At 53.2% G+C, this 15,713-nt stretch overlaps 5 protein-coding genes across 5 annotated transcripts; 2 read left to right on the forward strand and 3 right to left on the reverse strand.

Moving 5' to 3' along the window:
- Positions 1-220: 220 nt before the first annotated feature.
- On the reverse strand, positions 221-4,761 carry GLOTRDRAFT_116113 (RNB-domain-containing protein). The gene is made up of 18 exons (XM_007867857.1): positions 4,600-4,761; positions 4,391-4,551; positions 3,772-3,932; positions 3,648-3,703; positions 3,442-3,594; positions 3,270-3,391; positions 3,124-3,213; positions 2,906-3,056; positions 2,653-2,818; positions 2,176-2,597; positions 2,057-2,125; positions 1,815-1,993; positions 1,658-1,764; positions 1,335-1,604; positions 1,158-1,281; positions 935-1,103; positions 619-880; positions 221-565 (listed from the first exon to the last, which is right to left on the reverse strand). Exons 1-18 carry the CDS (start codon positions 4,694-4,696, stop codon positions 346-348), a joined length of 2,979 nt encoding a protein of 992 aa, XP_007866048.1. The 5' UTR covers positions 4,697-4,761; the 3' UTR covers positions 221-345.
- A 332-nt stretch (positions 4,762-5,093) lies between these two features.
- Positions 5,094-7,632, forward strand: GLOTRDRAFT_111085 (uncharacterized protein). The gene is made up of 7 exons (XM_007867858.1): positions 5,094-5,381; positions 5,442-5,578; positions 5,647-5,729; positions 5,784-6,141; positions 6,190-6,322; positions 6,367-7,045; positions 7,095-7,632. Exons 1-7 carry the CDS (start codon positions 5,263-5,265, stop codon positions 7,368-7,370), a joined length of 1,785 nt encoding a protein of 594 aa, XP_007866049.1. The 5' UTR covers positions 5,094-5,262; the 3' UTR covers positions 7,371-7,632.
- A 311-nt stretch (positions 7,633-7,943) lies between these two features.
- On the reverse strand, positions 7,944-9,952 carry GLOTRDRAFT_129258 (uncharacterized protein; the record flags this gene model as incomplete). Its single annotated transcript, XM_007867859.1, has 19 exons — positions 7,944-7,967; positions 8,025-8,102; positions 8,166-8,289; positions 8,350-8,374; positions 8,431-8,488; positions 8,543-8,570; positions 8,628-8,687; positions 8,745-8,776; positions 8,836-8,904; positions 8,964-9,003; positions 9,059-9,074; positions 9,139-9,150; positions 9,210-9,234; positions 9,291-9,325; positions 9,382-9,461; positions 9,526-9,624; positions 9,675-9,688; positions 9,748-9,826; positions 9,891-9,952. 19 exons carry the CDS (start codon positions 9,950-9,952, stop codon positions 7,944-7,946), a joined length of 960 nt encoding a protein of 319 aa, XP_007866050.1.
- Positions 9,953-11,105: 1,153 nt separating this feature from the next.
- Positions 11,106-11,846, forward strand: GLOTRDRAFT_14287 (uncharacterized protein; the record flags this gene model as incomplete). Its single annotated transcript, XM_007867288.1, has 3 exons — positions 11,106-11,226; positions 11,277-11,639; positions 11,695-11,846. Coding segments are annotated over 3 exons (636 nt in total), but the record flags the coding sequence as incomplete, so codon positions are not given.
- A 913-nt stretch (positions 11,847-12,759) lies between these two features.
- Positions 12,760-15,100, reverse strand: GLOTRDRAFT_93548 (uncharacterized protein; the record flags this gene model as incomplete). The annotated part of the gene is made up of 7 exons (XM_007867860.1): positions 12,760-12,803; positions 12,968-13,108; positions 13,195-13,273; positions 13,412-14,152; positions 14,242-14,491; positions 14,595-14,938; positions 14,999-15,100. The coding sequence occupies 7 exons, from the start codon at positions 15,098-15,100 to the stop codon at positions 12,760-12,762; spliced, it is 1,701 nt and encodes a 566-aa protein (XP_007866051.1).
- Positions 15,101-15,713: the final 613 nt, after the last annotated feature.

Genomic DNA, 15,713 nt, shown 5'->3' on the forward strand with positions numbered 1-15,713 from the left:
CTCCCCCCCCCCCCCCCCCATGCTACCTGAGCCAACGAGGACGCGTCTATATCATTCACTGCAAACTGACCTGCGAATACGAAGCTCCCCTTTGAAAGCAGAATTCAGGTTCTTATAAGGGCATGGCCTGGCCCTTCCTTCGTAGCAGAGCGCACAATGACGTCTGGAGGGGCGGGACGGGGGAGTGTTAACTGGACTATCGTATGTCAAGGATGAACAGCTGAATTATTCCACATGCATTACCCAGTCGATGCTGTTTCTGCAACTGCGGCTCGCTTTGCATACCCTCAGGGCGAGCATAAATCTGGATTGTGTGTACTTTGACGTTATCGCAACAACAAACCTCTACATATTCCTTGAATCGATAGGTTTCGCTAAGGTCAATTTGACCCTCCCTCGCTGTGTGTTCTTGTCCTTCTCGATCTCGACATTCACCGTCACCTTGTCAAAGACGGCAATGGTAACATCGTTGTTTCCCGTCAGTTCGAACGGCAGTGTCACAGTATAGTTGTCCGGGTCGAATTTGACTTCCCGTTTGAACATCACGAGGCCTTCAATGCCAAGCCTGGATATCGGGTGTTCAGTTCAGATGTTGCACAGTGGCAGAGCTGCTCTTACTTGGAAATGAATACTCCCAGGCCATTCCTGAACGTCCGAATGACGAAGGCTTCTTCTTGGACCAGACCTTGTTCTCTTTCGCCCCGGGCCTTGAGTGCCAGACCCACGTAGAACTCGACGCTGGCACGACTCGCCATTTGAGCCATCCGGTGACGTCGGTTGACCACGTCAAGCACTCGCTCGACGTGGCTTTTGGAATGGAGACTGGGGTGCAGAGGTGCGTAGGCGATAGAAGCGGCAAGTTGTCGGTGTGCAAGGACATCTGTAGGGGAACATCGTTAGTATGCGTAATGTCGACCGAAGATGAATCACGCACCAGCGTACCGCCGTATGGGACTCGTGAAGTGGGTGTATATAGGGCTAGCAAGACCATAGTGGCCAAACGTATCCCGTGCAACACTACCTGAGCAGAAATATTCTGCAGACAACATACACCTCGTCGCCATGATGCGAACTAGCGTATTAAAAGCAGGCTCGTTTGTATCCTGTGTGAGCAATAATCAGCGGGTGCCGATGGCTGTATACGACAAGGTACTGACAATGCATTTGTCCAGCGAAGCGGCCAAAGCACCAGAGCTGCTAACATCCAGGGTCATGCCTTTGCGTTTCTTGAGAATGTCCTGCAGTTTCTCGAAGTTCGTCCGCGGAGGCGGTAAATGCCGTCTGTAGGGGTATTAGAGGATTCAGACCCATCAGCCACCTAACGACAGTCTTACCTGAGGACTGCAGTTTGAGGGAACGTCTCTTGGATCTTCTTAGCGACGCTTATATTAGCGAGCAACATGAATTCTTCTACAAGACTATTCGTCTCTCGAAGTTCCTTTTGCTCGACATCAACAGGATCCGAGGACTCCGCGCTGTCTAGATGTATCTTGACTTCCGGGGAAGCAAGGTTGAGAGCCCCAGCAGCCATTCTGCCTGCTTTGAGCTTTATTGCAAGGCTATTGAGTAAACGGAGACTCTCCGTAATTTCATCTTGCATGTGCCTGCGTGAAATCAGGACTCCTGGAAAAGGTCGGGCTGCTATGTATTCACTTACGGATCATCTTTGCGCAGCTGGGCCTCCTCGTAGGTGAACGCAGCCTTCGATGCGATGACCGATTTCGTGAAGCGAACATTGACGATTTCGGCGTCGGGCGTCAATTCCTGTGGGAGGTCAACTGAGAGACGCGCTTGCATTACCAAGAAGTATTTACCCAAATGACTGAGAATGCAAGGCGCTCAACATAAGGCCTCAAGGAGCACAAATTGGTGCCAAGTAGAGAGGGCAACATATCTATGCGCTTATCCACAAGGTAGACTGTGGTGCCTCGTGCAGCAGCTTCGGTGTCCATCGGGTTATCGGGTAACACAAAGTGCGAGACGTCTGCGATGTCTAGACGCCCACGGGCATCCGTAAACTAGCTGGAGACGGTGATGTATACGTTTATGCACTTACGAACGCCGGCTTCGATGTTACCGTTGGGGAGTCGTTTGGCATGCAACGCGTCATCAATATCCTGACAACCTGAAATTTCTCCATCAGTCACAGCTCTATAGCATACGTAGAAAACACACCAGGCGGGTCAATACTACATATCGTGAGCTGCCTCAGATCTTCACGATCGCGCCATTCAGAAGATGAAGCGCTTTTCGGCGGGACGACCCACTTGTCTCCCTCAACAGGCAGACAGTCGAGGATAGCCTTCCCGAACGGTCTGTACGGTACGTCAAATTCAAGGAGCAAGCTCTCCTGCTCTGCTTCCTTGCTCTCAGCCTTCCCGAGTGCCCTGACAAAGTGGCCTTCGGGGTACCGCGAAGTGTTGTCCCACCTGTCGATAGTGACAAGAATCTTTTGGCCGACGAGCTGTGGCGCTTGGCGGGTCCGTAGCCGGATACGTGGGAGCAAGCGGGAGACAGGCGTGGCGAAGACGGTTTGCTGAGAGAGAGAAGTCGAATGGGTGTTCGACAGAGAGCTCATGTCGATATGACATACATATCTACGAACCACGGGTAAGCGAAAGACCAACGTAGAAAGACGGCCGAGAAACATACGCTCGCCAATTGCGTTTAATGATTCCGACTACACGCCCTGTGGGTTGTTTCTCTGATGGAGGGCGCTTATTTTCCTCCGACTGTATAACTTTCTTCTCCTGTTCCAGCACTTCCTCGCCCTCGCCTTCCTCGTCGGAGTCTTCCGCGTCGTCGTTTTTGAGGGTCGCTACGGAAAAGTGGACGGCGTACTTCAGCATTTTGCAGACGGTATAGAATGAATGGGGAGATGAAAGGCAAATTAGTCGATACCCACTCTCTTGATCCACCACCTCATCAGCAGGCGCCTTCCATTCCGACTCGTCGAAAACTTCGATTGCGACGATGTCTCCATGCACGGCGCGATTCATATTCTCTCTGCCTACCAGCAATACTGGCTTAGTGAACGCAGGGACGGAAACACTCCCCTAGTATAGAGGAAGGATAATATGAGCAAGTGTGTTGATGTAATCACCGAAATTCGTATTAACTCGCCTCCAGATAGTTGTAGGGATTCGCATTGAAGTGGCCCTGATGAAGCTGGTTGGACTTGACCCCAGCCAGGACGGCGGCGGTCGGGAGATACTATTTGTTTATTTGTTCAAATCTCCTTGGGATGAAGAGAAGCATGGGACACGAACGTCGGCATATAATGCTGAGCGCGCAGCTACTGCGCGAGTGGGCTCAATAGAGTCCTCGCCGACAACTGCAAGCAGATCGAGAAGCTGGTTCGAGTCTTTCGTCCCCTCCACATATCGACGAACTATACGAGACTTCGTATTGATATCATATGCACAGAAGAGGTGACGGTACCTGAGGAGACAGCCAAGCCCTCTGCTTCCGCTTTCCGCCTGTTGGCCGCGTCATCTGTCAGAAGGACTACCTTCGGCATTGCGGACGAGGATGCTGAGCGACCGTGGGCAAGCGGGATATGCGATTGGTACCACGTCGTCGCTTTCCTGATACCTGTAATTCCACGTATGAATACTTCTTCAGCAGGGAGGAAGTCAAGCGCAGACCTCGGTCATTGCGATCATTCGGCGTCTCGCCCTCCTCGCGCACAATGGCAGTTTCTCTAGAAACATGAGAAATCGTGAATACGCTGAACTGAAGGAAGAGTTTGGATAAATCTGGTGGACTGACGAGCGATATTCATTATAAAATACCCATATACGTTTGTCGTCGGCTTTCGTGAGGGCCTTGAGACGGTTGTATAGCGGCAGTGAGCGGTGTCGGACCTCGTCCAGAACGGTTTGGAGGAGGATGATTGGAGGGGAGAAGAGATTTGATTCCATTAGATCCATCTCGATTGATACGGGTAAGTACAGGATACAGTAGGTATGCGTGAGAGAAAGGGGGGCGATGGCTGTCGGCGCTCAATAAACTTATCTGTAAATTCGAAGGCATCCTGCACCAGCTCACGGGCACGGACAAAGATCGCCTAATCGTACGGGCCAGTAAGGATTCAAATCACCTCGCCTTACAGGCCCAAGTTTCCGACACCGACGGAGCGCCATACAGTGGCACTCCGCCAGCGTAGTTCTGGGACCACATTCTCGGCTTAATGCGTTGCAAGCGAGAGGACATGATATCTATCGTCCGCTTGATCTCTTAACCGCTTCTCAAGCCTGCAAATATGAACCCTGCAGGTACTCCGGAAGATCATGCGGACGATAGACAGCCTGACTTCCCCCTCCAGACTTCACTTTACAAATGTTCCACCGCGCAAAGAGGCTGACAAATAGGACTGAAGCATACTCACCTGGGACAAGAAGACATTCGTATCAGGCAGGAGGAAATGTCCCATCGGAAAAGCAGAATGCCCCGTTTCCCCAGCAGGGGGTAAGTTTCCGAGCTCTGCACATGCGTGGCAGCCCTGTATACCACACCCTACATCGTCCCTGAGGTACCTCTCCCTCAGAACTGAATAACTCAGCGGGAATTAACTGCCGCTGAGTAACGCACACTCACCTTTAATGACCTTCCCTCTCGCTGTCTTTTTGAAGAATTTGCGTTGGGTTATAACAGCCTCGGTATCAGGCCTCTTCCTAATGGTAATATCGACCATTGTTGTATCCTAGTCTGCTTTCGTAGAGCTGCTGAAAACGATAGCGTCCGGGCCAAGTTGAGTGGCTGAAACATTGACAACGAAGTTGGATATTTATTATTTTAGATATTTGCGGAAAGTATGGAGATATTTTATTTCATTATTTTTCTGCACATCCCGCAAATCCTCTCCAATATTCATCTCGCCCCTCTTCCCTCCCCCCCTCATCCCGCCGCCCGACGTCCAGCGCGCCTCTTTATCGCCGGCTGCCGTCAAAGAGCTCGGAACCGCCGACCGTGGAAAACGGTCGGCACCAAGACGGCACGGCTCAAGTCCGCGCGCGTCAGTGATGGGAACCGAAGCGGTAAGTCGTTCCAGGCTCTGGCAAAGCCGTAAACATAGCATCCCAATTTGACCTCTGCCCACTGTGCTTGCAGGCGACGAAACCCTCGCGATGCTTGCTATATAGCGGCGGAAGAAACGGAGCGAAACACCTTTAGACCCTCGCCCCTTGGACCGCCGTTTTTACCCCCCTTCGTCCCGCAGGGCAGCACTTTCTCTGACACCGGCCCCGGTTGTTCTCAGCCATGAACGTCTTCAACCCAAAAATCCTGGATGCCAGCATCCGGGATGTCACTGCGAGCCTTACCGACGACCAAAAGGCAGATGTCCTGTTATATGCCATGAAGCACCTCCAGGTCGAAAAGTCAGTGGTCTTTCCCTACAAACATTGCGGGTCCAGTAGCCTCCTAACCGCCCGGAGCAGTTCTAGAACCACAATCGAGAACGCCGTGCAATCTATTCTACAAATTGCAGACCTCTCCCCTCGGAATGCGGCGTCAGCGAGAGTCCTCCGAGCCAAGGCCAGGCTTGCCGCCGGGCGGAGGGTCGGTGCCCACGAAGGTCTCGTGTGTGCTCTTCTTTCCCTGCTTAAGCAGGCAATCTCACTTGAACTTGCATCATGGCTGTAGACCTGGAGGCGGTTCTGCGTCTTGAACCTGACCATCCGGAGGCATCCATCCTCCTGAGCAGGCGGGTGGTCGTCACTGACAAGGTACGAGAGGACGGTGTAACATGAATACTCGTCTGAAATGCGATGCATGATTAGTCTCCTGTGCACCCGCGGTCATATCCGATGTTTTCGGTGGAGATATGGCGCGAGATAGCGCTCTTCCTCCCGCGGCACGACCTCAAGACGCTCCTCCTCGTCCCCCACATCGTCTCGCGAGTCGCGTCGCAGCTCCTATTCCAAAAGATCGACTTGCATTTCGTAGTATGGGAAGACGACGAGGACGAGTCCCAGCCGGAGGTGCGACTTGATCAGCAGCTCGATAAGTGGCACGCCCAGCGATCCGCCGACATTCTCACCAGGATCATCATCGACCCCGGCTTTGCCAGCCTCATCAAGACCATGCGGATATTTGCCCCTCGGCTGTCAGTGCAGCAGAGCATGGCCTTCCAGACGGGTCAGTAGGGTTCGTTTCGGTTTATCAACGTCAATAATCGCTCTTTAGGCATGTTGTCCAATGCTCTGCCCAAAATGAACAACCTCACGAACTTCCACTGCACCATGAACCCGCAGGGGCTTAATGCTGTCATGCGCGTCATCGAGTCTTCCCGGCCAAAACTGAGCGGGCTATCTCTAAAGTAGGTCCTTGTTGGATCCACGCGCACCTTGGCTAATCCCGCAGACCTACGAACCGCTCAACGCCGATCATCCTCCCCAACCTCAAGTCGCTCCGCAAGCTCGCCGTGTACGACCTAGACGAGAACGCGTCGCAGACGTTCAAGTTCATCGCGCACAATCAGGGCACCATCCGCGAGCTCTCGCTCAAGGGCCTCTTCTCGACGCTCTCCACCGAGGCCCTCGCCGTGCGCCACCTCACGCAGCTGGACTTCTCTGGCACCATTCGAGCCGACCGCCAGGTCTTCTCCGAGATCCTCGCGAACGGGCGGCAGCTTGAGGCGCTGCGGATAAGCTGTATCCTCAACACCGCCGTATCCGCGCAGTTCCGCTCCAACAAGACCGCGCTGCCGTACCTCAAGCACTTTGCGTTCTCGATCATGAACATCAGCGCCGCGGTGACGGACACGGACCTCTTCCCCGCCCTTTCGGAGTTCCTGCGAAACAGGAAGGCGTTGGTCACGCTGCACCTCAAGGCGCCGTTCAAGTCGATGCAGCAGCGGCTCGGGTACGACGCGGCGGTTTGGGGCGTGCTGCCGTCCCTGCCGAGCTTGCGGAACGTGCACATCACCATCCCAAAGGACGTTGCGCCCGGCCTCGCGACGTGGCTCATCCCGCGCGAGGTCACGACCTTGTCGTTGGATGGGGAGCTCCCAGAGCTCGCCGAGATGCCATCCTTCATCTCAGTGAGTTGCCTCAGTGTTAGGATGAACGAGTACTGACATCGCGATTAAGCAACTGCGCCCAGGCGTTCCGCCCGGGCTCAAGCTGGTTGCCTTTCCCCAATACGCCATCCCAGATGTCGCACTGCTCATCGAGCGAGGATTTCCTATGGTGCGGGTCTGCCGGCTCGGCGATGACTTCTGGACGGTCATCCGGAAGGAGGACGGCGTCTCCATCAAGGAGTTGGAGAGATGGCCGTCAAGACGCGCGAGGTACAGCGCACCAGAGTGGTTGGAGTGGCTGGGATGTGAGGACGCATTGTGGCCGGAGATTATCGATTTCTTGTGATTTTTGGGTAACCAGTGGACTCTCTTGCTCGGGCGTCGTCATTTACCGCGGTGTATTCATAGTGATATGTTGTCCCTGTACCCAGCGCGGTGTAATCGTCCTAAATATTCGATCCGCTTGGATCATATGAGCCCGGTTTCCGGACAATGAGCTGCCTGGTTACCGACATGGTTCATATGAACCCTGAGCTCGAGCAGGGGTGGGTATGACCGTACCCTGCCAGAACGCTGCAAGTCATTCCGGAAGCTGCGGGTCGGACGGCATGCACCGCTGTTTTCAAGTCCCGGTTACTATGTTTCAGAAACAATCTCGGCGTCGACTTGCTACTAGCACTCAACAATAGTGGGTGTTAGCGCTGGTTGCATTACTTCTTGACGCCTAGTGTACACATGAACAAATACTATAGCTCGACCTGTCTCAACTAGAGTACCCAAAGCTGTGGGAAGCTTGGGATCGACCAAATACATCACGTTCATCTACAACGTAAAATGCTTGACACTACAGATTTTATTGAGGTGACCAGTGTGCCTGAAGAGACAAACGCTGGAACCCCCCCTCTTGTAGATGTCTTTCTTACTCCGCGTATTCCATCCTATCCTATAAACAAGCGCGACATCAATTGCAATCAGCAAGTCCAAGCTGTTCGGATTGTACCTTTTTTGTAGCGGTCTGGTCAATCGTCGTCTCACCTAGTTCCTCGTCGTTAGGGCCCCATGCCAGCACCGACGTCGTCTCATTACGCTCGGCTAATCAGCTTCCTGTTCTACACTGTCATAATCATCCTGGAGTACTCACAATATGCACGCCGCCCCCTGGTGGGCCGCCGTTCTGCGGCACGGCGGAGAGAGGGAAGCCTGAGGCGTTCGCGGTGCTGTGCCCCCGTGTTGATTCGGAGGAGAGGGTGTGGCGGGAAATGAGTCTGTGTCAGACGTAAGTTAGCGGTGAGATGATTGGGTGTGGTCGGACATGGGTGGCTCACGTCGTGGTCACGGAGATGAGATATACTAAATAAAGACAAATATCTGAGTACGAGACGCCGCTGATGATAGATGAAACCTACATTGACCGCTGGGCAGGAGGGGCAACATGAATATGAACTTGTCGGGGAAGAGCACGAACTGGCGGTGTTGAATGAGCACCCATCCCAAAAGCCGCCAGAAACAAAAACATACGAAGAGCATGTTGAAGAACGCGGCGAGGCTAGAATATCAATCCTATCAGAATGCGGCGCGTAGCTTCGAGGGTACTAGTACATACGTCGTGAGCACTCCTCGATTGAGGGAATAGACGATGAGCTTGTTAAGGAGTGTGTCCGTGCTGCCATCCCGGTTATCCGTCTCTCAACATTGCAGGAAGGCTGGCGTATTAGCTTACCGTTTTAAGCCCGTGCGACTGGTATGGAATAACTGCGTAGAAGATATCTCAGCCACGTACTTCGGGGGCTGTGTACTAAGGGAGAACGTACGGTAATAAGAATGACCGTGATGGACAGATCGCACGCCGCAGTCGCAGCGCTCTGCGTCGTTGTGACTTTCTGAGGACAAAGTATCAGTCAACGTGGCTATAACGAACAGACATGCTACCACGGCATACTTCTGTCGAAGCCAGGAGACTGAACCTGCCGACTTCGGCACTGGAATCAATCCTATTAGCTATGCACCAACAGGAGCGAAAGCAAGAGGACACACGATAACGTCGTCTGTGCTGTATAGGGCGCGGATGATCTGATCAATTGCTGCTTAACAGAACTCTAACAGGTCAGACCTACCGATGCCAGCACCTGATAATATCGCCCATCTCATCAACCGATGGGCAGCTTCATCAGTAGCGATCACTTACTTAGTTGCAGCAGACCCAGAAGCACCTTTAAGCATCTAAATTTAGCTTCAAATGACGCGTATACGGTACGAGCATACGAACCGGAATGCCTGTCAAAAAGACACTTCGGTGGCTCACTAAGAGTATGATATTTCAATGGTTGCATAAGCATATCAAACACAGCTGGACCCACGCCTCCATATTCTCCAAGCGAAGAACATCTGTGATATGAAGGCGACGATGTAGATAGCCAGCAGCTGAGTGACGGCCGTCCTGTATTTCGCGAGTCGTGAGTCGTTTTGCAAGCAGGGATTGCCTGACCGTTGAGGGGACACACCTGGGCATAATGTCGATCTGGGTGAGGCTACTGAAACTTTGTATGAACGCGAAGTAGCCCCAGGCAAAGTATGTGCAAATGTGAACCGTCATGAGGAAGCTAGACCAATGTTTAGTCCCGTTCCCCTAGTACGTGAAGCGCGTGCTTACGCCATGGTCCCCACCTAGAGACATAGAGACGGTTAGCAAGCCAATCCCTTCCGGCTCCACAGCATAGACGTACGATCCACTTGGAAGACTTTGGATCCTCGGGATACCTCGTGAAGTACTGAAAGGCCAGCAGCATTCCAGCTCCATAGAGGCTGGCGGTGCGTTTACCAAATCAGTCTGATTTGCTTCCGACGGCAGCAAAAGCTTTCAACTTACACGGCATCAATGAAGAACGCGATGAGCATCAACGCGAACGTGGCGTCCAGCGGATTCCCCATGGTGAATTCCTTGCATGCAGAGTCTCGCCGAGACGCGGAAAGTGAAAGATCCAAGGAGTGGACGGAACGTGAGGGATCGGTCTTGAGATGAGTTCTATCTTTAAAGCCGCCATCTTTGCGCTGCGCCAGGCGTCATGCCTTTTCGCATCTTGTCACGTAAACGAAGGCGGGATCTGTGGCGCACTTCGCGATGCCGTTTGTGGTTCGCACCTGTTCGCACTGTTTCCAAGCACAAGCCGGTCAGCCCTATAGAATTAGATGAATCAAGATCGTAATTATAGGTACAGGTAGTCCTTGAACCCTAGAAATACGTACACGCATATGGGCCTATTCCCTTGCAGTAACCCAACAGCCGGAAGTATTTACACACGCAACCATGTGTCGTCCGAGCGTCCGCCGAATACAGAGCGATTTGCATCCCGGAGTGCGAAGCCTCGCACTCATACCTGACGTGTCAACACCATCCGTTTTCACCTCAGAAGGCGCGTACTTTTCATGCATTATTTTCTATGTCCTTTCTTTCGCAACAGCGACAGAGTCCATCTGAGCGTCAGCCACGCAACGGCATTCCGGTCAATTATAGCCTAGATTCTGCATCTCAGGGTAGAGGAACTTTTCAGGTTCGAGGACTTCTCCGGTGATAGCCGGAGCACTATGATTGGCCACTGCAATTTCGTTCCGTCGCTAGTACAAGGAAAATCTGATCGGGTCTGGATCCTGTTGCCCGCGAGGTGGACAAACTACGTACCTTAGATTGAACTAAGATAGTAGATTGTCGGGCCCGTGCGACGTCTCCCGCGGCGACGCGAACGGCCACCGCGCAATCAAGCTAACCAGCAACTGCCAGTTAGGGTTGAAGTCAAGCACGCTAGCCAACTAAGGCGGCGGGGAACTCGTCCGTTCGGTGTACTTACCAGACATGAGCCTGGGTGGGTCGCGCTCGCGACATACCAACGACTGCTGACTGACCTCACACGCGCACGCTAGCAGTTTCAACACTTTATGCGCCTCTCACTTCTATCTGCACGGAAACAAGTGATGAAAAGCACCGGGGTAACGAGAAGCCTTCGGCTCCTGGACGCCCTAGCTGAATAAAGGTCATGGGAGCGATTGTGGGCGTCGAGCAAATTCATCGCTCTTGTTGTCCTCCAGCATGCCTACCGCAGTCATCGACGCCGAAGGAACTGAGATCTTCTTCACAGACAGTGGGCCTGTCGAGGGCTCCAGCGATTACACCACCTATGTGATGTACCATGGATCAGCGTTCACTGGTGGTGGGTGGCGGACATTTCCTATCTTATCTGAAATCCTTACCTTTCGCCAGATATGTTCCACAAGCTCCTCCCTTTTGCCGCGAACGCGAAGGACAACGTCCGGCTGGTCATCCTAAATCGCCGCGACTACGTCGGTTCATCGAAGTACTCCGACGCGGAATTGGAGGATCTGAACGCTGGCCGCAAGGTATTTATGGAGCGTACTGCGGTGGAAGTCGGCAACTTCCTCGCCTGGTTCATCGAGAAGAACCAGATTCCTCGCATCACTTCGGACGGGAAGTCAGGTGGCCTCGCTGTTGGGGGCTGGTCCATAGGAAGCGCTACCCCGCTCTCCCTCTTTGGACACCCGGAAGCCGTGCCAAAGGAATTGTATGCAAAGTTAGAACCTTATTTTAGGTTGCTGATATTCTATGGTACGAGCCGCGCTTCGAAGACATACGAGTCCATCAGTAACGATGAAGTTCTTAGATCCCCCTCACCTCACATTTGGCTATGAGCAGCCGCCAGAGGGCTACAACCCATGGACCGACCCGGACTTTCCCACCCCGCTTGAGCTGTTCGACAACTTCCGCTACTGGGTATCAGGCTACTACGAGCACGCCGGGCTGCCCTCACGCGACGGGCGCCGCCTCAACTTCGCGAAGCGGGGTGAGAGGCCGTCCGTGGATAATATGACCCCCGAAGAGTACGCGAAGAACTTTGATGGCATAGCCGCAAGTCGCTGCGAGTTTCCCATGTATTTCCCTATGCAGCCTGTCTTGAAGGAACAAGCGGAGAAGGCGCTGTTCGATGAAGAGACGGTGAGCAGAGTGCTGCCCAGGGTAAAGGTCGTGCTGCAGACTTGCACGTCCGCGAACTGGTACTGCGCGTATGGGTTCATCGAGACGGAGAGGAGGTATAAGGAGTACGTGGCGAAGGGGGTTAAGGTCAGACCAATTCAGTTCCAGGAGATCGAAGGAGCGAATCATTTCGTGAGTGAATATAGGGATGACGGAGTTGTTACGCTGGCTGATGCAGGTTATCAGATTCACTGGGACGACCCTGTCAAATTTTGGACCGCTACTGCTAAAGCAATCAACGGCCTCTAATAATCAAATAGGACTGTCAGTGTACCACTGGTGAAAGTAATGCAGAACGAATATCAATTACATCTACCCGGCGTTGCTAGTACTCTGTAGCTGGAGTCATCATTAACCTACTGAGGCGTACTGAGCAACGGGCATAACGCCGGGATAACCGTAGAATGCGACGCTGAAAGGAGATGGATCAAGGACAGATCTAACGGCGTCTACCCGTTAAATGAGAGTGCGAGAGTCAGCGCCGTAGCGTCGGGCTAGGGACGGCAGTCCTTGTGCCAATGTGACCGAAGGACAGGATGCGCATGTGATATTCAGAGTTTACGACAGTCCTACGGATGGCTCACCTGTGTACCGGGAGATCGTAATATTTGGCGAGTCGAGAACACATACGTGCGGGTATTCCACTCATCTCGACCGATGCGCTACCGACGCACAGATACTACTACGCGAGAAGCTAGAGGCGCGTATGGATCCAAAATATAATGGTGATACCAAGACCTAATATGGGATTGTGATAGAGGGTTCCTTTCGCGAGACAATAGACTCGCAGTAGAGGCACCAGTCCCCGAGTGGTCCCGGTAAAACACTTGGAGCCTCACAGCTGTGAGCTTCATGCAGTCTACGCAGACAAATGCGATGGCTGGACGAAATCCATGACAGACCTGCTGCTCGCCCATCTCCCAGGAGGTGTGCGAGCAGAGGCCGGCAGTGGGCTATACGACGTTGCCCCCCCGTAGATCGACCCGGAGTCCCGTCGCGCGTTGCAGCCAGGATCGCCTTGCCGTCGAGAACGTTCAGCCTAACTAGGCAGACACCAAAGAGTATCATGAACGGCTTGACAGGAGTCAGGTCGGGGTTGTAGATGACAATGAGGCCTTTCGAGACGGACCTATCAAGCCCAAGGGAACGTAACCTGCCGTCCGTGACATGTACAGAGAGATAATCGCGATAATGAAAAACCAGAAACCCTGTCAAAGGAGCGGTGCGAAAAACAGGATGATATGTATCAGAGACTAAGGACGGTCAACCTGCAAGAATCCTCATCCGGGTCATCTGTGCCCTTGACGGCCATAACGTTGATCGATTGTCAATGATTGCCCACTTACAGCGAAGAGAATACGCACGTCCTGGAAAACAAGGCCGTCTTCGTATATCATGACAACCCTGTCGTAGAAAGAGCTTGGGGGTGGTAGGTTCGGGAAACGTCCTACATATTGTCGGTGCATCCTCGGGCCTGAGCTAGTATCCGTCACGTCCCCGAGAGCCCGCCGAGCTGACGGAGGATTAAATTCTATTACTGCGACCGTCCGCGGTCCTTCGGTGCCCTCCCCGTCCTCTTCCTGGTCGAGATTGTATACCAACTTATTTCCATAGGTGGACCGCAGAGTGTCAATGGCAGGTACTCCTTCGATCAATAGAGAACTCCCTCCCCAGTGGTCCCAGAGCCAAGTGGTACCGACCGCACCCCGAGCCTGCGGTATCAGTGATAACAAGCTAGAGACTGGTACCAGGTGTAGCAACGGCCCAGCGCACATAGGCCACCTGGGCCACCTGTGATCCTTGACGTAGAGAGCTAAGACCTGACTGTGGGGCGCAGAGTAGAAGGGGACGTCGGAGTCATGCCCATCCTGACCACGCCAGGGACGACACAGATATGTTTCCAGACACGTGTCGTTCCATTCCGGGTCCCGATCTCCGAAACTGTACGCAAACGCGCAGTGGTAGTTCTCCTCGTTCCAAAAAGACGGCGCCACTTTGCGTTTGCCAGAGATCGTACACTTCCAGGTGCCCGCGAGGACCATGCATGACGGCCATCGCGACGTATCGCTCCGAGAGGAACACGTATTCTATGCTGTTCATTTCCGAGCATCCCATATCCTACAGATGATGTTCGCTCAGGACGTCATCACCACGGTACCTTAGGGGATGGACATACCAGCAAGGTAACACAGGTCTTCCAATTGAGCACAATAAATTCGCCGAGATCACGCAACTCTTGCCAGAACTGGACGCCAAAATGGATCTGTGGTCCTTCAATGTCTACAAGCGCCTCTCTCCGCATGTTATAGTAGTCCACGTCAGGCAAAGATACTGTAGACTTCGTAGCCAGAGGATGCGGATCTCCAGTTGCAAGCGTGCGAACGTGGACCACACAAGTGGGGCTGAGCCATGGGCTCAACGGATCTCTGAAAGACACTCGGCTCATGATGAAAAAGGAAATAGCAGAAAGATGAGACTCGCCTATGCGGGATTTCGACTAGTATTAGTAGATCCTGGGCCGGATCGAACGCCATTGCTTTGACATCGAAGCCTGCATTCGGAAGGCGCCACTCGCGAGCATCGATGCCACGAGCATGGGCAGGCAGCCTGTTGAATACCAGCTGCGAGTCATCGACGACGCGACCAAGTATGCCACCCCTAAGCACGCTCAAGGTCCAAGACATTGCAGGTAGTGTCTCCGTGGTCTTGAAATTCATGTCCTGCCATGAGAGAGTATATCTACGGAGACGAGAAAGGCGTTCTGCGGTGTTCAGGCGGGAACCAGGATTGTCCTCCATGCCTGCCACTGCCAGTTCGATTTCGTATTGCAGGGCAATTGACTCGTCGACCGTACACTTGAGATCGTTGCATACCTAGGAATTCGGATTAACTGCGACATACTAGCAATGAGGGTGGAGAGCAAGTGTCCACACCCTTCGTAATGAGACTATATCTTTGAAATCAAGCTCTTTGAGTATGTGAATAATGAGCTCGACGGCTAGGCCGAGTAGTCCCAAGCGCAAGGGGTCCATCATGGATGGCTAAGGGAGTGGTCCCAGAGGTCGGGTGATGTCAGGCGTGGACCAACGTGGACGATGCGCGAGTTCCTCTTGCGGCTGTACTTAAGGCTGCAAGCTGCAAGCAGAACGTATAAGTTACTGGGAACGGACAGTACGCGGACAGTACGCGGACACGTCATGCACTTATCCCAAAGGTGTCCGTGGACTGTCCAGGTGATAATCTGTCAGTTGTCCGCGGACTGTCCGTGCGTCCTTTGAGTCGCCGGCCTGCATCCGGATCGATAATCTACCGCCCCGACTCTTGCCTGTTATGGCCTTCCCGCCCGAGGATGCTGGCGCTGTCCTGCGCCGCCCACCCGCCCCTGTCAAGAGGCATAATTCCTTTTCCGTGTCCTGTATAGTAGGTAGTACTAGTCAACAGCTAAATCATTTTATTTTGACTTGCATCCTTTACGCTACTGGGACCATGGACCCTTTCCCGCATGACGCCCGTACTGCTGTCTGTCCGACGTGTGGTGTGCTCTTACGTAAAGCCACATTCAACGCTGGTACCTCCAATCCAGAGAATTATGGACGCTGGAAGGCCTACTGCCCGAGCTGCCAAAAGCACCACAACATAACTCCTATC

Source organism: Gloeophyllum trabeum (genome assembly GCF_000344685.1).
Source record: "Gloeophyllum trabeum ATCC 11539 unplaced genomic scaffold GLOTRscaffold_00006, whole genome shotgun sequence".
In the NCBI taxonomy this organism is placed as follows: domain Eukaryota; kingdom Fungi; phylum Basidiomycota; class Agaricomycetes; order Gloeophyllales; family Gloeophyllaceae; genus Gloeophyllum; species Gloeophyllum trabeum.

Bases quoted from the DNA above. Each gene is read 5' to 3' on its own strand.
- GLOTRDRAFT_111085 (XM_007867858.1), top strand. From the start codon at position 5,263: ATGAACGTCTTCAACCCAAAAATCCTGGATGCCAGCATCCGGGATGTC. The intron at 5,382-5,441 runs GTCAGTGGTCTT...CGCCCGGAGCAG, and splicing joins AAGCACCTCCAGGTCGAAAA to TTCTAGAACCACAATCGAGA. The intron at 5,730-5,783 runs GTACGAGAGGAC...ATGCATGATTAG, and splicing joins GGGTGGTCGTCACTGACAAG to TCTCCTGTGCACCCGCGGTC.
- GLOTRDRAFT_116113 (XM_007867857.1), bottom strand. From the start codon at position 4,696: ATGGTCGATATTACCATTAGGAAGAGGCCTGATACCGAGGCTGTTATA. The intron at 3,392-3,441 runs GTACCGTCACCT...AGTCTCGTATAG, and splicing joins GGGCTTGGCTGTCTCCTCAG to TTCGTCGATATGTGGAGGGG. The intron at 1,994-2,056 runs GTAAGTGCATAA...GTGGGCGTCTAG, and splicing joins TAACATCGAAGCCGGCGTTC to ACATCGCAGACGTCTCGCAC.